The sequence below is a fragment of the Melanerpes formicivorus genome, unplaced genomic scaffold (assembly GCF_026170545.1).
Source record: "Melanerpes formicivorus ecotype bairdi unplaced genomic scaffold, bMelFor1.0.p_v2 SCAF_50, whole genome shotgun sequence".
Lineage (NCBI taxonomy): Eukaryota > Metazoa > Chordata > Aves > Piciformes > Picidae > Melanerpes > Melanerpes formicivorus.
In genome coordinates, this window is record NW_027142402.1 from 1,495,489 (window position 1) to 1,520,119 (window position 24,631).

The 24,631-nt window shown below is 45.2% G+C and overlaps 1 protein-coding gene across 1 annotated transcript in view; it reads right to left on the minus strand.

Moving 5' to 3' along the window:
* Window positions 1-24,631, minus strand: part of ASCC3 (activating signal cointegrator 1 complex subunit 3) — a 144,730-nt gene that overhangs the window by 76,319 nt on the left and 43,780 nt on the right. Inside the window, exons 12-17 of the mRNA XM_068160441.1 lie at window positions 21,372-21,548; window positions 19,432-19,503; window positions 15,870-16,004; window positions 4,669-4,860; window positions 4,116-4,340; window positions 550-669 (exon numbers count right to left, since the gene is read on the minus strand). Of these exons, the coding sequence (XP_068016542.1) occupies window positions 550-669; window positions 4,116-4,340; window positions 4,669-4,860; window positions 15,870-16,004; window positions 19,432-19,503; window positions 21,372-21,548 (921 nt within the window). The remainder of the gene's footprint in view (window positions 1-549; window positions 670-4,115; window positions 4,341-4,668; window positions 4,861-15,869; window positions 16,005-19,431; window positions 19,504-21,371; window positions 21,549-24,631) is intronic.

A 24,631-nucleotide genomic window follows, 5' to 3' on the forward strand; every position in this document is an offset into this window, starting at 1 on the left:
ACTGCCTTAACACATAAAATAGACATGTCTGTGATCAGCACATCACATCACAGGTACAGAGCAGGTCAGTGGCAGGGACAGACAAATGTTGGCAGCCTCCACTTTCTCTGCAGGTGAAGAAATCATCCCCCCAAAAAAAAAACAGCCAAGGGGAGGGGAAGCAACTCTGAAACATCCTAAACCAAAGCCTGCTAGGGGCAGAGGGAAAGCAAGCAGCTCAAGAACGCTTTATTTTATCATTGATATCCAGCCTACAAACCTGAAACACTGACAGCAGGCCAAGCCACAGCACCTGACAATGAATGTTGGCCTTTGGAGGGCAACTCAGGCAGCTGAAATGGATTTGCATGTGAACAGAAGGAGCCTCTTAATTCAGTGTTAAAAACACTGCGCTGCAGAAAAAATACCTTCCTCTTTCCAAGCACTTTACAAGAATTGCTGATGTCAGGTTAAGTAGAAATAGCAAATATTTATCCTCACATCAGGGAAGGATTAGAGCCCCAGAACAGGTTCCAGGTTGTTTTTTTTTTCCCCCAATGCATTTTGTACCTGATAAGCTTTGTGACTGATGCCATACACTAATGGATTTGCTCTCATCCGTACGTAGAGATAAGTGTAACTTATCCACTTTACTGCTTCTTCCACGTTAGTGACTGTGCCAAGAGCAATCTGCAAAGAGGAAAAGAGGCAAAATTCAGTGTAGATGTCACAGCTGAAAACATCTGGAGTTCAGAGCATTAGGATTAGGTCAAAGAAAGTGGCAGGATGTTCCCAGCTTTTAGTGTAATCACAGGATGGCAACTTGAAGCATTCACACACCTTCAGCTTATGGACAGCTACCAGCATGGGTGTGTTCTGTGACATGAGATCAGAGATACCTACCCCACTTGTGCCTTTCACCATTAACAGGTGACACTGAGCAATTCTGTTGTTAAAAAAACCCCAGATGACACTACGTAATTCTTTAGCAAATGTGCTCAGGGTAATTCAAAGAGGAGCACAATAAAGATGAATTCACCTAGGGAAAAAGAAGAATTGACCTCGGGAAGAGGAGGAATTGACCTAGGGAAGAGGAAAAATTGACCTAGGGAAGAGGAAAAATTGACCTAGGGAAGAGGAAGAACTGACCTAGGGAAGAGGAGGAATTGACCTAGGGAAGAGGAAGAACTGGCCTAGGGAAGAGGAAAAATTCACCTAGGGAAAAGGAAGAACTGACCTAGGTAAAAGGAAAAATTGACCTAGGGAAAGAGAAAAATTCACCCAGGGAAAAGGAAGAACTGACCTAGAGAAAAAGAAGAATTCACCTGGGAATTCACCTGTACCAAATTTTCATTCCTGAGGCCAATGAATTCTGCTAATTAAAAGGAAACCCAAAGCACAGGATTTGTTTTCACAATCATGACAACAGAAAACACTGAGGACAGTGAAGTGCTGTAACGAAAAGCAAAACCCCCGAGCAAACAGACAGATGCTTTTCCCACAATCAGGAAAAGATAGCATTTTTCTTGCTGAGCATGGTGAAATCTAAGAATCAAAAGAAAAAAAACCCCAAACATTCCAATATTTATTTTCACAAGCATGAGAATGTAAAGCTCTCATTACTGAGGACAGTGAAGCCTGCTCATTGAAAGGCCAAACCCTCTCCAGCTTCGATTTTCACACTCATGTAAATAAACTTTTATTACTGAGGGTGGTGAAGTCCAACAACTAAAACAACAACAAACAAACCCCACCCCCATATCTTTTGGCCTCTTTTGCTCAAATACCTAATTATCTTACCTACACATTATTTCCTCAGTTACAAGTGCACTAAGGGGAGGGAAACAGAAACGTGACTGTGAGCTCCAGCTCGAGCTCTGTGCCTGCAATCTAAGCCCGTGCCTGCCTTCCTCCCCCAGCTGTGATCAACGTTCCCCAGGAATAATGCAGGGACAAAAACGCCACCAAGGCAACTTCTAAACCGTTGCTGCCATCTAGTGCTGAGCGACCCTTCTGCTGGGTTGGCTGAAAACTGAACCTGCGGTGGAACACCACCAGCGGCAGAAATGAGCTTTATTAACAGTGATTATGGAATGAATGAGTTAGCAACGCCAGGAGAGGAGCTCTCTGGAGCCCTATGAGAGACAGCAGTCATAAAAGTCCCGAAACAGACAAGGGGAGGGTGCAGCAAAAGAACACTTCTACATTTCTCAGTGCTTCCTCAGCTGAGTGGTAAGTCACATCCAGAGGCTAGTTAGTGGTCAGTGGGCTGATGTCCAGATGGAGATGGGTGACAAGTGGTGTCCCTCAGGGGTCTGTACTGGGACCAGGGCAGGTCAGTATCTCCATCACTGGTATTGATGGTGGGACTGAGAGCACCATCAGCAAGTCTGCAGATGCCACCAAGCTGAGGGGTGCTGTCAATATGCTAGAGGGATGGATGTCACCCAGAAGGATCTGGACAGGCTGGAGAGGTGAGCTGAGGAGAACCTCATGAGGTTCAATAAAGCAGAGTCCTGCGACTAGGTCAGGGCAGCAATCCTTGGTATCAGTCCAGGCTGGGGGATGATGACATTGAGAACAGCCCTGCAGGAAAGGACTTGGGGTGCTGTGGGGCGAGAAGCTGGACAGGAGTCAGCAATGGGCAACCTGGGGCTCAGAAGGCCATCAAAAGCAGCATGGCCAGAGATGGAGAGAGGGAATTCTGCCCCTCTGCTCTGCTGAGACCTCACCTGGAGTACTGTGTCCAGTTCTGGGACCCCCAACACAGGAAGCACACGGACCTGATGAAGAGTGCTCAGAGGAAGGCCATTACCTGTTCACTCCAAAGAATTTGTCTACCATCTGGACACAGCAGAAGGTGGTGAAGGGAGAAGGGATGAGGTTGGTGGTCTCATGTAGGTCAAGCCAAGCCCCAGGGTCCCTAGACACCCAGGGAGAACACTTCAGTTCCCTCCAGCTTGCACTTTGCTCCCTACCCAGATGAACTGCTCACTCACAGTGTTTTGGAAGGGCTTTGAAGGAGTTCTCTTCTAAGAACCACGACAGATGCCCACTCTTTGAAGGCAAAAATAGAGTTGTCCAAACTAAACCAGTCAGCACCTTTTACATCCCTGGCTTCATACCAAAATCCTAAGCAAAGGCAAGGAGAGAAACACACCCTGGGGAGGGTGCACCTAATGTCCAGCACCACAAACCCTCCCAGTTTCTAAGCTCTCAGGGGAAAGCTGTCCCAGCAACAAGCTGGGGTCCAGCTGTGGATGTCAGGGAGGGCTCTACCAGGTGGAAGCAATTAGGAAGGAATGGTGACCTGCATTGTGTGAGCTATTGCTGATAGTTCCCAGAGAAGTTGAAGTTTATGGGCTAATCAACCCACATCCCCTGCTGCTTATCTTTCTTTCTGTATTGCCAGAAGATACAGCCATGGGTATTTCCTGTTTGCCACCTGGGCTTCTCTCAACTACAGCACCATAACCAGCACTTAATTTTACTCCTTTTGACATTCTGTTACACTCAGAGGCACAATTTCAGCAGGAAAGGGCACCTCCATGCCTCTGTTGATCATCACTGACCATTTAGCTTTCTTCTGCTCATTTTCAGATCCTTATGAAAAAAAAACCCCAAACAACCCAAAGATCAAAACCAACTCAGCAGGAGAGAATCCTCAGTGGACTGAAGTGCCTTAATTTTGGTGCCAGCTCAATGAAGCTGGGTGTATTTCAGCTTCTCCCACTCTGCAGCTTCCTGAGAACAGATGCACTGGGACATCAAGGCCAGCCTGCTGTCTCTGAAATAGGAAATGCTGAGGAGCAGAAGGTGGCTCTGAGAAGCCGGCACCATACGGATTTCTCCCAAGTTTTTCAACTGCAGCATCTCAGAGTCTTTAGTGGAAGGCATTGCCTTGGCATCTGACACCTTTCAAAGGATGTTTATTCCATTTTTGTGCAGTTTTTCACCTACTCTACCTTTTCCCTCACTGTAAAGCACTTCTTCCTCATACCCAGTCTCAAGCCACCCACAGACCACCAATGAAGTTCTCCTTTTAGACATTTCAGGTGTGACCATATTGCATTCTGGTTTCAAGTCACCCTAATTCTTCAAAGTTTGCTAGCTTCTGTAGATGGATCAGAGCTTACCTCTGCATTTAGGTTGTCAGCAAGGCTTTCCAGGAACTGGCTTTCGATTGGGTTCTGCTGAGTGAGGAGAGTCAGGTAGTGGCTGAGTTTGTCGTGCGTGGTGATGATGATGCCTTCTCCAAACTTGTCAAACTGAGGCCGTCCAGCTCGCCCAAATATCTGCATGACATCTAAAATTCCAAGGTCAACAAAGGAGCCTCTTTTTGCAGCATATATTTGTGTTCCCTGGTTGAGGAAAAGTTAATAAAAATTAACATAAACACACATGAATATAATCCTGATGAGCTGAACACCGAAATTAGGCAAATACAGCATGATTTCAGAAGTGTACTTTAACTAATCCTTTCATAATCTTTGATATATTTAAATCTTTACTATACAAACTAGGCTCCCACAGGAGAGAATCAGTTTAATGAGATATAAATAACATTTTGAGTCCCTCAGGCATTTCCCCCCCAGGCCCAAACCCTGCAATGAAGAGCTTGCTATCGATGCTCCTTTCCAGGTTTCTTTCAAGACGCACACCCGAGTGCAGCGCTCCCGAAGCTCTTACCTTAATCACAACAGCATGAGCAGGAAGATTGACCCCCCAGGCCAGTGTAGCTGTGCAAACCAAGACTTTGATGTGGCCATTAGAAAACAAGTTCTCCACCAAGCTCCTGTCTTGCCGCAGCATTCCTGCGTGATGGATGCTGAATCCGTCTGGGAACAGCTCACGCAGCTGCTTGTTTCTGGATCTCTGTACCTGCAATGGACAAGCACAACAACTCCATTAACTTCTAAACACAGCATGAGAACCTCTGCTCACAAAATCACAGGTCCTTCTCACTACAGGAAAGAAATTGGGTTGATGGAATGTGGCCAGAGAAGGAAGCTGGGAAAGGGTCTGCAGAACAGGGCTGGTGAGGAGCAGCTGAGGGAGCTGGGAGTAAAGGAGGCTGCAGGGAGACCTCATTGCCTTCGCAACTCCCTCCAAGGAGGCTGGAGCCAGGTGGGAATTGGTCTCTTCTCCCTCGTATCAGGTGATAGAAGGAGAACAAATGGCCTGAAATGGTGCCAGGGGAGGGTTAGACTGGAGATAAGGAACAATTTCTTTGCTACAAGAGTTCTGAGGTCCCCCTGGATTCTTCCCTTCTCCAGGTGAACAACCCCAGCTCCCTCTGCCTGTCCTCACAGCAGAGCTGCTCCAGCCCTTTAGCTTTGCTAGCAGAGAGTCTCTACTTTTCCATAGACTACAAAAGAGAGAAACACCTTATTTTTCTGACTATCACTCTATTCTTATCTCTGCATAGTAGAGAGAATTCATGAATGTAAATACAGACAATTAATTATAAATGAGCGATGGTAATTTGCATAACAATCCTCAGCATCACCATTACTACTACTACTATTATTATTATTCACGTTTACTACTACCTGACACACTGGAGCTGAAAGCTGATTTAAAGGATACAGAGTGGGTAAAGCAAAGCAAAATCTGGTTCCCAGCACTGGCATGGTGCCAAACGTGCACAATAAATCTCTGCAAACACCGAGGTAAACAGGGAGATGGGAATGCAATTATGAAAGGAGGACATGGAAAGAAAAATGCTGTAGGAAACCCACATTTCTCAACTTCACAATGATCCAGCTTCTCAAGACCTGATCTTCCCTGCTTTAGCAGTTGTTATTTGCTATTAATTTAGAGGAAATCAAGCCCAGCTTTTAACCACAGATGCTATTTAGGCCAGTTTAATTAACTGCTGCAGTGCTTCGAGAGGAATAAACCAGAGAGCGAGGAAGTGGCAGTGCCCTTCGTGGAGCTTCGCTCTTTATGAGCTGGCAAATTTTTCACACACAGCACAAATGCAGTCAGAGTTTATCAGCAGATCTCACAGAAGACAGGCATGGGGAAAACTCCCTTCAGCCACAAGTCTGAGCATAGCAGCAGCAGAAGTTTGGATTGATCTCGCTCACATTCCGAAGGTGGTCTGGGCATCTGACAACACAGTTAGCTTTTGTCTTCAATGAAGCTGCCTAGAAGGCAACCATCAGAAGCATCACTTTTCCAGTAGATTTTCTCTCTGCTCTGCCTCAGCTTCAAACCATTCCCCCTTGTCCCGTCTCCAGACACCCTCATGAAAAGTCCTTCAGCAGCCTTCCTGGAGGATCCCTTCAGGTATTGGAAGGCAGCTCTAAGGTCCCTCCATATTTCAGTGCTGGAAGACAGCTCACAGCACATCCTCTAGGGGCAATGTATCTGCAAAGAAGCCTCAGCACTTCTGCCAACGAATTGCACAGGTGCTCTCGTGAGTCTGGATTGCAATGGCTGCAGAGACACAAACCCAACAACCTGGGGATAAGGGAAATGGAACTGTAAAGTCTTCTTGTTCCATTACAGACTAAAAGGCTTGGCTTCAACTGGATATGAAGTGTCACTGCTCAGGTGTGCTGAGAAGTTGTTACTCTGAGGTCCAGCCCTGGTCTCCTGAGTAGAATTGATTTTCTTTCCCCTCCCCTATCGCTCAGGAGGGCTGTGGATTGATGATCTCTGCTTACATTTGTGTGTGCATCTAAACTGGTATGTCTTAAATCCAGTCCTGCTTTCTCTGGCTGCCACCTATGTTTCTCCTTTAACTGTCTTGAATTTCATGCAGCTCTTGATTAAGACCCATTAAAGATGTCACAATTAGATGCAGAAAAATGTCAAGCTTAATTTTAATGAGGAGTGAGGGCATACACGGCAGAAAAGATTTAATCAAGCATTAGGCTATTTCAGCTAAAGACTTAAAAACCCTTAACACCTTTCCCTACCCTTTCCTTGAAGCTGCTCTCACAAAGCTACCTCCACTCACAGACCACAAGCTGCTGCTTTTGGCTGAAGTACTACTACTATGTGAAACAAACAATGAGATTTTAAACAGGGTTATAGTTGAGGTTTTTGTTTGTTTTTTAAATCTAAACCCCAAATAAAATAAGACCAATAGGAAACAGCTACCAATAAATTACTTCTTGACAAGTGAAACATCAGTGTTTGTCTCCTTTAGTCTCTGCTTGACACACTCATCTAGAACAGACCAGCTCTGGAACCCTCAGATTGCATTGGGTTGGAAGGGACCTTCAAAGGTCATCTTGTCCAACCCCCTGCAGTCATCAGGGACACCTCCAGCTAGATTGGGTTGCCCAGGCACACATCCAGTCTGATCTTGGATCTTTCCAGGGACGGGGCCTCACCCCCATCCCTAGGCAGCCTGTCCCAGTACTTCACCACTCTCACTGTGCAGAACTTCCTCCTGGTGTCCAACCTAAATCTCCCCTGCTCCAGTTTGAAGATGAGCAGTTTCACCAACCAGAAACTGAGTGTGAAGAAGCACAGATTGGAGTCTAAGAGGATAAAAAAGGCACACATTTGTGCAGTGATGGTTTTAACTGAGGACTTTCCTCTTATCAATTAGAACTTTTATTTGTATTATTCAGCTTGCACTCTCTGCATAATAACCAAGCCATCAGCAGCTGTTTCCAGGACAGGGATGAAGTGGCATGGTATGTGCTAGCAGGAAGATTGAATTATTATTTTATTACAGAAGCAAAGCACTAACTCTGAAAGAAATGTCCCCTGTGGGACTTAAAAGCTGCCTGCACTGCTGTGATGAACAGATCTTCAATAATCACTCCTTATCTTGTAGTACCTTTCACACTGCTTAAAAAAGAGCATTCTTTAAAGTGAAGGTGGTGAGACACTGCAGTAGGCTGCCCAGGGAGGTTGTGGGTGCCCCCTCTCTGGAGGTGTTCAAGGCCAGGCTGGATGAGACCTTGAGCAGCCTGGGCTGGTAGAAGGTGTCCCTGCCCATGGCTGAAGGGTTGAGACCAGATGGTCTTTGAGGTCTCTTCCAGCCCAAACCATTCTGTTAACCTATATATCTATAAAATGGAAAATTGTTAGTACTTACTACACAGGTAGCAATACACTAGATCCTGTACAAACAACTTGTTTTGAAGCTCTTCTGTGAAGCTGTAAATCAGACACTTTTCAGAAGAGCCCCAGCAGTTCAACACCTTGGCTTCAGGCAGTGCTTCTCTGCCCTCACATCACCTCCCTGGGAACAGCAGCATTACCTTCACTGTCTGTTCATCCTGCAGCTGGTTCCTGAGAAGGACCCAAAGACAACCCAGATCTCTCCTCAACCAAGATGACTTTCATGTCCTAGCAGATCATTTCTGGGTGGATGCAGGCTGGCCAGGATGCTGTTCTACATAATGAGTATGCACGCTCATGCTTTACATCTTCACTCTGGTAATGCATGTGGCTCTTAACTTTGGAGAGTTATCCTGCAGCAATATCTCTGCCCAACACTTACTCTTTTGCTGGGTTATAATTAGTAGGTACCTGGCAAGACTGTATTTGAAGAAGGTAATTCTAGCAAACAAATGTGAATCAGTTTGAATTTCTCCTGGAAGAGTCAATAATCTAATTGTCTCCCTCTGGAGATTTAAGTTCATTGTATTAAAGTTAGAATTGTTTAAACCTATGAGTTATTGATCTGATCAATTTACTGGAATCACCTCAGTAAGTTCTGTAAAGTGCTCTAAAAATCCCTCTGAAGGAGAAAGGAAGGAGAGCAGAGTGCCTGCTTTGCTTAGATGTCTTCCTCCATGGGTGTGAAGAGAACAATTCTTGGAGTGCAGTCATCCGGAGGACATAATTCAGGACTAATTTTCCCTTTCCTAGTGCTGGTTTTCTTCTGAACTGTCTTCTCTCTGTGTGTATGCAGATTTCTATTGACTGAGGTTTTTCTGTGCAATTAATTAGTAACAAACTCTCTGTAATATATTTACAGAGATCTGAGGAAAAAAGTATTGCATTGATGTTACTTCATCCATCTGCTTTGTCTGGGGGTTGTAAACCTGTTAGGAATCTATCCTAACTGAGGAGCTTGCTGTTGTGGAGGCATTGCAATTCAGGTGCCTCTGCTTTAAAGCAGGCTAAATAAGTTCTTTGTTGAGCTGACTTGAAATGTCTACCCCCCAGAGCAGAGAGATCTCAGAGGGAATGTAAGAAAATACCCCACACATCAAACACACCCTGGAGAACAGATCAGCTGGATGGGAAGAAGCAAGGAGCTTGTTGCTGTCTCACTTCGTGCAGCGCAGAGCAGGTGAGACCAGAGCTGCTGTGCTGCTTCCACAGCTCCTCTCCAGCCCTGCTTCATTTCCATTTTTCATACTCTGTGTACTTATCATGTACACATTAGTGCTAATGACTGTTCAAAAGTGTTAGATGCCACACTGTGAGCTTCATTTTCTTTAATCTTTTAATTATATTAACAGTCTTTCCTCTGCAGAATTAATCATCATATCTGTTCAAATCGTTACATCCTCCTCCATGCATTTCCTCTCCTCAAAAATGTTTTTCATCTCACAACTCTGCCTTCAAGAGCAGCTTAACCTCAAGAGGATTTGCAGAATTCTCTACCTCAGAGCTGAACTCCTGTCTGTAAGGATGCATTTGTTGAAGTGGTTGGACTTGACAATCTTAAAGGTCTTTTCCAACCTTAATGATTCTCTGATGCTATAGCATCAGGACATGGTCTAGTGGTCATGGAGGTGCTGGGTAGAAGGTTGGGCTTGATGATCTTACAGGTCTCTTCCAGTCTTAATGATTCTATGTTTCTGTAAGTCAGGACATGCTCTAGTGGTCATGGAGGTGTTGGGCAGAAGGTTGGGCTTGTGGATCTAAGAGGAAAGCAAATAGCAAACTGCCAACACCTGCCTTAAAATTAGCACTATCTCTATAATTCACCACTTGAAGTATTGATGTTTTAAACCTGACTACCTCTATAGTGTTTGAAATCACAAAACCCCCTGAAGTTGAAGTAAAACACATAAAACCTCAAGTTTTTCCCCTGCTTTAAGAATGAAAGCTAATGCCATGGCAAATAGTTCTCTAACTACCACTGCAAGCACTTCCAAGACACATAAAAGCAGAGCCCTGGAGCTGGCAGCCCAGAGGGGGTGTGAAGCCTCCTTACTACACATATCATTTATCTGTCCTGCATTGTATACTATCATCCATTAATGTATGCAAGAGGAAAGGAAGAAACAAGAGAGTAAGGAAACATCATCTCAGAAATGTCATAAGAGTGCAAGGAAGCCACCTGTCAGGTGAAGAAGAGAGCTGCACTCCAGGCTAGGTGTCTGGAAGCAGAGTGCATTTGTGTGTTTACTTTCCATTCTCAACCTTCAAAATGCTCTGAAGGGAAACAATGAACAAGGGCCTTTCACCTACCATAAAATCAACACCACACATCTGCATTAAAAAGTAAAGCCACAGGGTGGCTCTCAATACCCAGCATTGAACACTAGAAAGCTGAAAAGGAAATCAAAACTACTCTCAGCTAGCTGGATTTGCTTACATTTGCAAACCCCCTTGTCTTGGACAGCTCCCACCAGCCCGGGTTGCTCATGGCCTCACCCAGCCTGGCCTTGAACATCTCCAGGGAGAGGGCATCCACAGCCTCCCTGGGCAGCCTGTGCCAGTGTCTCCCCAGCCTCACTGGAAAGAATCCTGTATTCTTCAGATATATTGATCATTTATCCTGTTTCACCTATCCTGAGCATCACCTTGATACGCAACAGTGCTTAGCTTTGTGCTGTTTATCACTGCAGAGCTGCCTCATGAATGTTTGTTCTACTGCCAGAAGCTGCACTGTGTCAGTAAGAGGACTCCTAGGAGAAAAATGGGTCAGCAAACCTTTCTGCAGTTTTCTTTCTAGGATGGCTTAGGTTTTCTTCTAGAAGGATCTCTGAGGTTGCAAATACAGCTGACAGGAGTGCTGACAGTTTTGTTGCAGGAGCTACAAAGAGGCACTTTATGCTTTTGTACACAACTTTTAATCAGAGTTATTCAGGTTAAAATTGGTAGTGGAAAATTGGTAATGGATTTCAGCACTGTAAATGTAAGATTTAATGCCTTCCCTTACTAATCCTCCATGGAAATGCTCTGATAAACTGCAGGATAATACATTGCTTATAGCATCCCCTTTTCATTGCTGACAAAGTTTCCTATTAAAGACTAAATGTGCTTAGTAAGATCACTTGGAGCTCTTGTCATCTTTATAATATGATTAAGTTTCTTGCCTTCAATGAAGTCTCCTGCAGCCTGCTGCAAGGCAGTGCAAGATTTGCACTCAATCACTTCAGACCTTAAGGTAAATACAGCTCTTTAAAGTGTCCTCTGTACCTGTGCTGGGAAGTATAGGACCACAAATTCAAAGTTGTGTCTTCGAGGTTGTAAAGGAAGAAGATCTTGTGGAGGGTTTTAGAGTGGCTGGGCAATGCAGGCCACCACAGCACACCCTTTGTAGGTGCCTTTCCTGCAGTAAAATTCAGGACAAAACCTGCAGTTCAGTTGCCCTGTAGAATACATTGATGTGCTTTTTGATATCTTGCCTTCTGAACATGTTTCCTGTGCTCCCCAAGGAGTCCTGTGAATTTATGAACCCAGTAAATGGGGAGGAAATACTCAGACTGTGGAGTTTTTTTTTAAATGGAAGGTTTTGACCTGGCATGATTGAAAAATAAATGTGCACAAACACCTGATTTGATAGAAAACATCACTGCCATAGGGGAAACTGCCCCACAGCCTCAGCCTTTGATTAGGACAAGGGGCCATGGATTTGAGCTGGAAGAGGGGAGACTGAAACTGGAGATTAGGAGGAAATTCTTCAGAGCAAGGGTGGGGAGACACTGGAACAGGTTGCCCAGGGAGGCTGTGGATGCCTCCTCCCTGGAGATGTTCAAGGCCAGGCTGGATGAGGTCTTGAGCAGCTGGGGCTCGAGGGAGGTGTTCCTGCTCATGGTAGGGGGTTGGAGCTGAGTGATCTTCAAGGTCCCTTCTAACCCAAACCATTCTATGATTCAAGGATCATCCTATGATTCTATAGAAGCATTCTATGATTCAAATAATTCTATGGCTCTAGGATGAAGCCCATAAATGAAAGGAAAACAGCCCATTTTTGTTTTCTCAGGACAGCAGCAGACTGTTACTTATCACATCAGAGCTTGAGAGACAGGCCAGTGAATCTGAAATCATAGAATGGTTTGGGTTGGAAGGGACCTCCATAGGTCATCCAGTCCAAACCCACTGCAGTCAGCAGGGACATCCTTCACTCGATCAGGTTGCTCAGAGACTTGTTCAGTCTGACCTTGTGTATCTCCAGGGACAGGGCCTCAACCACCTCCCTGGGCAATGTGTTCCAGTGCTCCACCACCCTCATGGTAAAGAATTTGTTCCTAACATGCAATCTAAATCCTAGGATCAGCAAGTGACAGACACTTGATAACAGCCTTCAACCTACCCCATCTCTCTCTTACATTCTGATTCCCAATAGAAAGCCAGCCCATGCCAGCACACCATGTGCAGCAGTGCACACAGCTACAAACACAACACAGAGCTACACTTCTGAAGCTGGCAGTTACAATTTCCGGAGTGATCCTTAGAAAAGAAGCTATTGTAATAGCAGAAATATGCATCAAGCTTCACATACTTTCCCCTTTTACAGGTCTGGAGAAGTAAAAGCAAAAATAGACCAACAAAAAGCAGTGTTTCTGGCAGCTTCTGATTTCATTTGAGGCTGAGGTTAACCCTAACCTACAGGAATTCTGCTAAAAAGCCTGAAAGCAACTTTTTGTCATAGTATCTGTCAGGGTTGGAAGGGACCACAAGGATCATCTACCTCCAACCCCCCTGCCATGGGCAGGGACCCCCACACTACATCAGGCTGCCCAGAGCCTCAGCCAGCCTGCTCTTAAACACCTCCAGGGATGGGACCTCAACCACCTCCCTGGACAACCCATTCCAGGGCTTCACCACTCTCATGGGGAAGAACTTCCTCCTCACCTCCAGCCTGAATCTCCCCACCTCCAGCTTCATTCCATTCCCCCTAGTCCTGTCACTACCTGAGATCCTGAGCAGTCCCTCCCCAGCCTTCTTGTAGCCCCCTTCAGATCCTGGAAGGCCACAATTAGGTCACCTCAGAGCCTTCTCTTCTGCAGACTGAACAGCCCCAACTCCTTCAGTCTGTCCTCACAGGAGAGGTGCTCCAGCCCTCTGCTCATCCTTGTCTGTTGTGCACAAGATATTTCTCTGCCAATAAACCCATTTAAATAACTCTTAAATTCCCCAGCTCATTAAAACTGTAGGATCCCTCTGTACAGAGCACAGCCTCCTCTAACCTATCAATTGCTAGGCCCACATCATCTCATCAGGGTGGTCTCTGACCTTTTGAAGCAGGACTCCTGTAAGAAAAGATCCCAGGGGAGAAACTCCACGAGCTTCAATCCTTGCTCCCAGAGATAATTAGCAAAGCTTTTGCAGAAACAAAACCAGTCATTAAAAAACCCCAAATTGCAAAACTATAGCAATGACAAAGCAAAGAGGGCACTTCAATAGGTGTCTGACATCCAACAGAGCCCTAATGCATTTGAATATATGGCCTCATTCCATTGGGAGAGGGGTCTGAAGGGCAGCTCAAATATTAGAGGTGTCACTGGGAAAACAAAAACATAAAATGAGCATTTGCTCTGGGATAATTAAATGTCAAAGAAATGACTACCCAGCAAATATTTGATGAATGTCCCCTACATAAAAATAAAATAAAATAAATATCATTTCTATTCATTAGCAAAAACACAGAAATAAAATAGAAGGGACAGGTAATGAAAGAGGATTAGTAAAAGCAGCTCTCCCAATTTACAGGCCAGCAAAGAACACAATGCTTTTAACTGCTCTGGGTTTTCATTCCCTCCTGTGTGCTCCAGCAGCTTTCCCATAGCCTTGCTGTGTCTGGACTGGGAGGTGGTTTGTTTGGCCTTTCCTCATGCCTGCCTTTCTGTTATTCATTCTTTCTTTCTTTTAGTTATATTGCATTGTTATTTTGGTTGGATTTTACTCAGTATTTTATTTTGTTCATGTGATTTTATTTTATTCTTTATTTATTCCTCTTTTCCTGTTTGTTTGGGCATTGCTTATCTTCTGGAGCACCTCTGCTGGGAGGACAGGCTGAGGGAACTAGGGTTGCTCAGCCGGGAGAAGAACTCTGAGGGGGACCTTAGAGCTGCCTTCCAGTAGCTGAAGGGATCCTGAAGGAAGGCTGCAGAGGGACTTTTCATAAGGGTGTCTAGAGACAGGACAAGGGGGAATGGTTTGAAGCTGAGGGAGAGGAGGGCTAGACTGGATCTTGGGAAGAATTTCTTCAGTATGAGGATGGTGAGACTCTGGAATAGGCTGCCCAGGGAGGTCGTGGCTGCCTTCTCCCTGGGGGTGTTCAAGGCCAGGCTGGATGAGACCCTGAGCAACCCTGGCTACCCATGACAGGGAGGTTGGGAGTAGATGATCTCTGAGGTCTCTTCCAACTTGAGCCCCTCTGTGCTGATTCTCTAAGTCACAGACTGGATTTCTGATGTTTCTAAACAACTTCTTCATCCATCACAGCAAACACTGCACAGAGAATACAAAACACTGACTGGTTTACATTATCAAGATTATTCTCTGCCAGGCATTGCTAACTTCCACGTCAGAGGAGATGGCAAAACTCAAATGGGCTTCAGTCTGAGAATTTTGGGACCTGTGCCAGTAAATATCCCTTCACAGGAGATAGCTCTCCTCAGACAGACATGATGTTGCATTATGAAGCTTAAATTAATCACTCTGCATCACCCAGCATTGATCTAATGCAGTTAGACTTCTGTCAGAAATGTCACTTGTGTGTAAGGGCAGTGGGAATCGAAGTACTATGCAAGATGAATTGCACTTATTAAGGAGATTAAAATTAGGCATCAATGGGCAAAGAAATCAAGTGTATCTATAGACTTCAACTTGGCAGAATGCCTAATGATGCTCTCCAGAGATCCAGTCTGATCCATGGGTATTTCCCATTTGTACTGGTGACCCAAAATGTAGTATGGTCATGGTGATTAAAGGTGCAGTTTGGAAAGCACAAGCACTCTGAAGGAAGAGGGAATGCAAGGACAGATCAGTTCCACAGTGCCATGAGGCTCACCTACAGGTTGAGCTTTGAGGTATCTGGGAACAAAGAACCCAGGCTGTGTTTTGAGAATGGATTTCAAAACTAACCCTGCAAAGCTCTTAGCAGTCAGGTGTTTGATCAGGTTACTCTTCAATTTACTGCTTAAGATGTACCTGATTTATAATAAGGCATAAGAACTGCTGTGCCAGGTCAGACTGAAAGTCTGCCTATGGAGTAGTCTCTTTGAACAGCAAATCAGAATCCCAGAATCCCAGGCTGGAAAGGATGCTAAGGATCATCTGGTCCAACTTTCCCAGGTGACACTGGAGCTGAAACAAGCTAGCCCAGCACTCTGTCAAGCTGAGGCTTCAAACTGCCCAGTGGAGGGGAATCCATCACTTCCCTTGGGAGAGAAGTCCAACATTTGATTGTTCTCACAGGGAAACATTTCCTTCTGGTGCCCAGTGGGAATCTCCCCGGCAGTAACTTGTCCCCATCACCCCTTGTCTTCATGTGACTCCTTACAAAAAGAGAGTCTCCACCTTCTTGGTAGCTACCCTTTCTGTACTGGTCCAAGATGGCCTTTGAGGGTCCCTTCCAAAGCAATGCAGTCTGTGAAAAAGCAGGCCTGCCAGCAGCAGCCTTCTGCCAGTAGCTCCCAGGAAGACATCTACACACGTCTTGGGCTGTCTCATAAACACATCAACTCTGGGATTGCAAAGACTGCCAGTGGCAATGCTTCACTTACCTGCTTCTCAGCTTGTCCATAATCTGATCCTTGGGCTGACAAGAAGTGACAGATGTGACCATTGTTTTTGGCTTTTTCTCGAAGACTCATAGCAGTTTTCACTGTGGCATTTCTAGCATGAACAAACACCATCACCTTCAGAGAGAAAGGAAGGAAGAGGGCTGCTGAGAAACAACAAAAGTCTTAACCAAATCATGAAAACAATTACCAAATATTCCCCATAGGAATGGAAAAGAAGTAGTTAGTGGATGACACAATGATGGAAACTCCTGTGGCTTCAGGGGAGCTGAAAGTTGGTCCTTTTGTAATTCTTTAGCCTTTAAAAGAGGGGACAGCTGCTGGCAATGAGTAACAGTCCTCACAAAGCAAGGACATAACCACTGATGTAAACAGTTGTGCTCCTTCAGACATCCTAAGTGATCTGGAAAACAAGTAGCGAGGTGCTGAGTTTCCCGATGGTACAACTTGGCTGTGTGAGACAAAACTGCCTGTAGAGAACCTCAGGAGGATACTGCAGACACAAACCACTGGCCAGGGAGGAGAAGAATGAAATCAAGCACCAACTAATGCAAAACACACATGGGGAGAGAAATTTTAAGCTAAGGGATATGCCCACTCCCTGGAGGCGTTCAAGGCCAGGTTGGATGAGGCCTTGAGCAACCTGGGCTAGTGGGAGGTGTCCCTGGACAGGGCAGGGGGTTGGAACTGGATGATCTCTAAGGTCCCTTCTAATGCAAAGCATTCTGTGATTCTGGGTGTCAAACCATAGGGCACCTTAGAAACACTGTGGGCATCTCCCTGAAAATATCAACTAAGAGCTGAGCTCTTTGGAAATACAGCTGGGTGTCACCCATCCAACCCCACTGGCACCTGATGATGCTTACTACCATCATATGTGGGATGTGAAGCAGGAGACAGCAATGAGAGGTTAATATCTATTACTGAGGCATTCAAACAGGCTGCCCAGGGAAGTGGTGGAGTCACCATCTCTAGAGGTGTTCAAAAATGAGTAGATGTGGCACTTTGGGACATGGTTTAGTGGTCATGCAGGTGTTGGGTAGAAGGTTGGACTTGATCTTAGAGGTCTTTTCCAACCTTACTGATTCTGTGATTCTTTTAGATCTGTACCTGAAACAATTTAAACTGATACCAAGATTCCCTGGGAGGTGTAGAAAGGGCAAAGTGTTTAAACACCACTCAGATGCAGTGCAGTAAGAGTTCTGAATCTGTCAACCACATGCTGCTGGAGAAGGTACACCATGGGAAAGACTGCACTGTCCCCCTAAGCACTTTGTGCCGCCCAGGATTTGCTTTGGCTTTGGCCAAAGTGTGCTATAAACATCATTTCACACAGGAAAAATACCAGGACAGGTTTCATTACCAAGGTACTCAGCTGCTGAGAGAGGTCTGAAGAAAATACTGTTTTATTAAATCTTATCTTATGGCTCAGCCACAAAGGCATTGTCAACACTTGCAGTAACTAAGCTTATTAAACTTTTATCTTCACACAGCTCCTGCAACTAAATAACAGCTGGAAAAGTGATAATAAAGAAATTTAATCTATCATTTTTACAGATGAAATTAATATCTGTCAAATTCTCTCCTGACAAGTTCATATAATAGAGTTAACAGAGCTGCTCAGTGCTCCTTTCTGGGTTTAAGAGAGTAAGGAAATCAAGATGACACTTCTCAGCACTGCAAAGTTCAAGGCAATTACTGCAAACAGAGAACAATCACAGACAAAGTGAATGCTTTATGTGCAATACACAGCACAGAGCCAGTTCTGACTAGAGAAGCCCAGGTGTAATCTCTTTCTGTCTGATTTGTGACATCAAACCCTCCAGACTGAAAGTATTAAAAAATTCTGTTGCAGGAGCTGACAGAAAACCTCCTAATGAAGATCCACCTTGGTAGTAACCCTGCAGAAAGAGCACCCTGACCTAAAACACACCTGGAAACCTCTGGGACATTTTCTGACCTTGCTTCCTTTGTCAAGACAAGAAGTTTCAATAAGAAAACCCTAGGGAGCTCATCAGGGCAAGCCAGCTACCACTGTACCTTTCCTCAAGTTACACAAGAGGAGAACGGTGCTAGAAGACAAATGTTCTAGTTTCACTTGCACTTGGCAATTCAAAGTGAAGCCTACAAATGAGATCTCTCATTAGTTTGAGCAGATGGATTGAAATTAAAGGCTGAATCACCAACTCTTAATTTCCCAGTAGCCAGGAAGAGCTTGAAGTCTTGCAGGGGATGGCTGTTGAAAAATCAACATAAAAAAACTTGTCTCCATCTGTCAAAACAAAAGCCTGGAGAATGCAACTGCCTCCTACCAGCCTTGGTCTTGAAAACTGAAGACACAGGGACATCAGTAAGAGACAGGAACAGGTAACCTCGGTCAAGCTTCATGCTGGACCCTGTCCTATGGCAGGAACACATCAGCAGGACTTCCACAGAGTGAATGATTTGGTTCTGGTGTGGTAAATTCTTTGAAACTCAGTTAACAGAACAGCAGATGAGTAGTGTTGAGTTTAATTTACTGAGACATTCCAAAGACTCAGGTTAAAGAATCTGAGCCTGAGGGCTGCCCTCATTCATGTTGATAAAGATGTGCAGGGCAGTGTTGTTGGGAGGATGGAGCCAGGCTCTGCTCAGGGATGTCCAAGGACAGGACAAGGGACACTGGAGGCAAGCTGGAGCAGAGGAGGTGCCACGGGAACACCAAGAGAATCTTAGTCTCTGTGAGGGTGCCAGAGCCCTGGAGCAGGCTGCCCAGAGAGGCTGTGGAGTCTCCCCTGCAGACTTGCATAATCTGCCTGGATGTGTTCCTGTGTCACCTGCCCTGGGCGATCCTGCTCTGGCAGGGGGGTCGGACTGGATGATCTCCAGAGGTCCCTTCCAAGCTCTGATGTTCTGTGGCTCAGGAGCACCATGATAACAGTCATAAACTCTTCAGACTTAAGGGCACTATCATAGAGAAGGGGAATATCGGACTTGAAAATTCACTGCAGAAACCATTATTGTAAAGCAAAACAAAGAATTACTTCTTTTCAGAAGAAAACAGAGCACAAACCCCAGGGTATTTCAAGGGACAGATGCTGAGGTCTTGTGTACCAGGTCTTGAACACTTGTCTTAATCCTTGCCCTTCACCTCTAACAGAGGACACTAGGATTTGAAAGGTATGGGAAAGGCTAAGAACAATAACTGAGGGCTGCCTTTTGTTCTTGTTTTAACCAACAAATGTAATGTCTCTAAAGCAGTGACCTACTTTACCTTGTCCTTTAAGATAAGATATATAAATACACACTCATTACCCTAGGAGAGGGATAAGGTAGCAGGACTTTTCACCTCAGCTAGAAGCTCACATTCTTTAGCCTGTTCAGGCTTTTTTGCATGCTGTTTCCACAAAGTGTTTTCAAGAGCAGAGATGACCTCTGAAGTGCCAGATCTCCACAGAAAACATAATTCATTCTAATAAAAAAAACCCTTACTACATCATTATGATGATCAAAACTAATTGCTTTGTATGTGTCCTGAATGCAAAGCCAAGCAGAAAACAAATACCTGGTGCCCAGCCATTATTTGCTTCAGCACATTTTCATAGCAAACTTCATCCATGTGATTCAGCTGCTGCACCTGAAAAGCAAACAGACTTCCTATTAAAGGCATTTCTGCTCCCTATGGATTTTCTACTACAGATCAGGTAACCTACTGTGATCCAAGCAAGCAAAATGTGATGATGCAATGAAATTTACAGCATGTTGATCCCCATTCCTAACAATATCCTTTGGATGCTCTGAAATTCACAAAGATAACAGGAAAATCAGTATCAGAGAATGGCATAGGCTGGAAGGGACCTTCAAGATCATCCACAGTTCAAACCCCTTGCCATGGGCAGGGACACCTCCCACTAGCCCAGGTAGCTCAAGGCCTCATCCAGCCTGGCCTTGAACACTTTGAAATGGAGCATTTCCTTGTTTCCTACCACAGAGTGGAAACAAATGAAAACTCCAAGTCAAACAATCAGGAAAAGAGTCCAGAAACAGCAGCAGCAAAATACCAGTGAAGGTACTTGAAACAATTAATGAAGGTTAAAATATGCAAATCATGGTAAGCACCATATGGCAAACTATTCTTGTGTGTGTGTGGAGTTGAAATGGCTCCCCACAGTTGTAAAATAAGTTTCCTTTCCTGCACTGCAGATGGAATGAGCTACTTAAAGAACTCAGTAAGAGAGGCAAGATCCATTTTTGCCACAAAAAAAGCTCTTATTGATTAAGCTATGAATATAACTTTTGATTGAGGGTGTTTTGATTTCTGTTAAACCACAGCAGAGTTAAGGTTTTCCTACAAGTTAAGCTGCATCAACTTTAAGAAACAGCCAGTGAGATGCACAGGAAATCTTCTGGCAAAGTGTTTGCATTCATTCCTGTGTTTGAAGAATTGCAGTTTGCATGTCAAGTGGCACTGCACTTAGGACTGTTAGCCAGAACATTATACCCAAGCATGGCCTTAATGCCCCCCAGAGCACAAAGAATAAGGAAGTTTATTTAAGGACTGCTTTCATGGGTTTCTAGCAAATGTGCACTTATGATGGTTAATGGCTTAGCATGATAAGGTTTTAATCAATAATTTATTTCCAGCTGGCACTGATGCATGGCATGTTAATATCTCCATAGAACCAGACTCCATGATTGAGAAATCAGAAGGCAATTCTTGACAGGGAGACACTGCAACAGGCTGCCCAGGGAGGTTGTGGATGTCCCCTCCCTGGAGATATTCAAGGCCAGGTTGGATGAGGCCTTGAGCAACCTGGGCTGATGGGGAGGTGTCTCTGCCCCATGGCAGGGGCCTTGGAATTGGATGATCTTTAAGTTCCCTTCCAGTCCAAACCATTCTAGGATTCTAGGATCAAGTCCCTAAGTTAGGGAAAAAAGTCCATTGTCTTTTTCTCAGGACAGCAGCAGACTGTTACTTAGCACCTTAGTGCTGGAACCATCAGAGCTTGAGAGACAGGCCAACAAATCTGAAATCATGGAATGGTTTGGGCTGGAAAGGACCTCCACAGCTCATCTAGTCCTGTCCAACCCAAAGCATTCTAGGAGTCTATGTATACTTGAGTATTTTTTTCATAAGATGCTTCCTGCACCCTCCCAGGCAACCAAGAAGCAGCACTCTTTCTAGCCAAATGGAAAACTGGAATGGGAAAGGCAGAATAATCAGCTCCTGCAGTGAGGGACTGCTGCTGAGGGCAATGATTTCATCAAGCACAATGGAGGAAATGTAAAGGGAGAAACCACTGCAGGAACTGCAACAAAGCTCATTTACAGCTACTGCCAACTGAGGACCACACGAGTCCTGGAGCACCTCTCACCTCTGTATCTTCACCCAGCAGAACACAGGCTCCATGGAACACCTGCAGCATAACAAACCAGCAGCCCCTACTCATGCAGACATGAAGCATGATCAGAGCAAGCAGCACCCCTTGCTTCATCATTCTTTACCTTATTGGTTGTCTTAATTCCTATGAAGGTTTGGCCCAGCGGGACGGGTCGGAAGCGGCCGTCGAAGTAGAAGAGCCCAATGTAGGGGTTGACATGCAGAAATGTGGCTACATCAAGATAATTGGGTAAGGTAGCTGAAAGGCCCAAAATCCTAATCATGCTCTGTGTGGACTCAACCTATTGAAAAAACAACAACAACAAACAGGCAACTTGTAAACGACCCAAGTGTCACAAGGCAACAAATCAAGGCCAGAGCTCTAAAGCCCCCCTTCAAAGCAGTACTGTGCAAGCAGCAGCTAATAGCTCCCACAAAAGAACAATAGGTGTCAGTGATTATCCTGCACTGAAAAAAGCAAATCTGCCTTAATTCATCTTCCCCTTTCATCCTGCTTTTGCCCTCCCAGAGGTGAGCAGTCCTTAACTGCCATGGAGAACAATGGCAGGGAAAGTGGCTTTGTGGAGAAGGGACAGTCCAATTTACAGGCAAAAGTGGGACAGATGACCTGGTATCATTCCTTCCTTAGTCCAAATCACACCACTCTCATGACAAGAAGAATGTACTTTGTGTCATTCCCCAGCCTTGGATCAACCTTCTCCCAAGTCTTTTACACAGCCTGTTCTAGTTCCCTGTAAGATCTCTTTTTCTTCTCTTTGTTTCATCAAATCCCTCACATTTGCATCACAGGATCACAACATGCTGAGGGGTTGGAAGGGACCTCCAGAGATTGAGTCCAACCCCCCTGCCAAGCAGGACACCTTAGGGCAGGTCACACACACCTCCCCATTCAGCAAGGGACAGAAATCACAGAATCATTTAGGCTGGAAAATACCTTCCTGATGACTGAGCTCACCAAGGAAATGCTCTGCTCAATATTCTAGGAACTCTCAGGTAATTTTCCAAAAGAATGAGACAAACCAAAAGATCTGAAAGAGAAAACTACCCAAGAACTTTCCCATCTCCCCTGGAATAGGAAGAGCTGTGCAGGCTGGTTCACAACTTTCTTCCTAGCATAATTATTTAGAAGCAAAGTCCATCAAAAGGCTTTTTAGATGCTGTAACTGAAGCCATTTACAAGGTTCTCCAGCTCTGTATGAACATGTCACAATGAGCAGGGCTGGTAGCTCCTGCCTGGCCAAGTCCTATCTGATACAGCACAGAGTTTACATGAAAACTAGATTTTGAATCCCTGAGGTGCTTGAGTTAAAAGGAAAGGAAGTGGCACCTAATTAAAACATGACTTTCAAAAGAGGATTGAAAAGGATGAAGTGTGTCCAGTTCTGTGGCCTCCAGGACAGCAAGGGCATGGATCTGCTGGAGTGGGTCAAGAGGAGGCCATGAAGATGATCAGAGGGCTGGAGAAGCTCCCCTGTGGGGACAGGCTGGGAGAGTTCAGCCTGGAGAAGAGTATGTTTTTATAAGATGCTTCATGCAACCTCACAGGCAGCCTGTCCCAGTGTGCTACCCACACGGGAAAGAATCTCTTCCTCATCTCCAGTCTCAATCTCCCCTCTTCTAGCTCTAAGTCATTGCTTGCCCCTCAGCCTGTCACTACAAACCCTTATTAAAAGTCTCTCCCCAGCACTCTTGTAGTCCCCTTCAGGTACTGGAAGGCTCTAAGGGTCTCCCTGGAGCCTTCTCTTCTCCAGGCTGAAGTTCCTCAGACATTTTGGATGAGAAAGGTTCCTGTCTCCATTCTCCATCCCTGGCTGGTGGTAGGCAGCTAAAAGTGTTCCCTTCACTCACTCCTGCCAAACCATCTCAAACATTGCACCTTCAGATGGCTTTAACTACCTCAGTAAAAATATAAGCACCCTGTGAAACATTGAAGGCTTTCTTTGGAAAGCTGAACTGTCACAGTATTTGCACATCACATCCTTAGAAGGCTTTACTATACTTTATTGATTTGATGTTACACTGGCAGAACTAAAATTGCCATAATTATGTTTAATTGACATATCTAATTAGTCTATCTAATTCAGACTCACTCATGATGGCATGTGGAGAATTGACAGCATGTTCAGCATCCACGCTTGCAGCACACAATTAGCACACCATGAAATTCCATGGATGCAGATAAAATAAACAGGAGAGAGCTATCCAGGAGGATTTCCACACTCCAGCATCATCTGAGTTTGCACTGAAAGTGGTAAAGTATCAGGTGTGGGAAAAGGATCTTCACCTTTACTCTGCTCAGCTGAGACTTCACCTCCAATCCTGCCTCCAGTCCCCGGCATAAGAAGGACACAGAGCTGCTGGAGTGAGTCCAGAGGAGGCCACAAAGATGCTCCAAGGGCTGGAGCAGCTCTGCTGTGAGGACAGGCTGAGGGAGCTGGGGGTGTTCAGCCTAGGGAAGACTCCAGGGGGACCTCAGAGCTGCCTTCCAGTACCTGAAGGGATCCTGCAGGAAGGCTGCAGAGAGACTTCCTGAGGCAGACTACAGACAGGCCAAGGGGCAATGGTTGAAGCTGAGGGAGAGCAGGGTTAGACTGGAGCTGAGGAAGAAGTTCTTCAGCATGAAGGTGGTGAGACTCTGAAACAGGTTGCCCATGGAGGCTCCTCTCTGGGGGTGTTCAAGGCCAGGCTGGATGAGGCTTTGAACACCTGATTCTAGTTGAGAGGTGTCCCTGGGCATGCTGGGAAGGTTGGGGTAGATGATCCCTGAGACCCCTTCCAACCTGGGCCACTCTAGGACTCTGTGATCAGGTATGGGAGGTGCCTTTCTGGGTCATGAATTGATCACAGCAGGATCATTTTCTTCCAAGTATGTTTTAAGATGTGCACATCATCTCCTGACACTGCAGCTGCCACTGGGGAGCACACAGAACATGCACACAGCCACTCTTCTTTCTGACTTCTAAAGTTCTCCCTGAACTTTGTGATCTTGGCAGTCTTCCCATTTCCATGTATTAAAATATCACATTCACAGCATGAATTACAATCAGGCTGGAAAGCATAGCCCTGATTGTTCAACTCCAGCACACAATTAAGTGAAGCAGACAAGTTTACATATCCTAATCTTTGAAGAATTATATCCCCTGGTCAGAAGTGAATCTCATACTCAGATAACCCAGGGTCACTTCAAGACAACCTCTACAGCCTGTATGCCCTTCAAATGTGCACTGAAGGCAAGAGCATAGAAGCATTTTGCTTAGAAATGACCTTTAAGATCATTGAGTCCAACCTTCAGCCTAACACCACCATGGCCATTAAACCATGGCCCAAAGTGCCATGGCCACAGATTCACTAACTGCATCAGGCT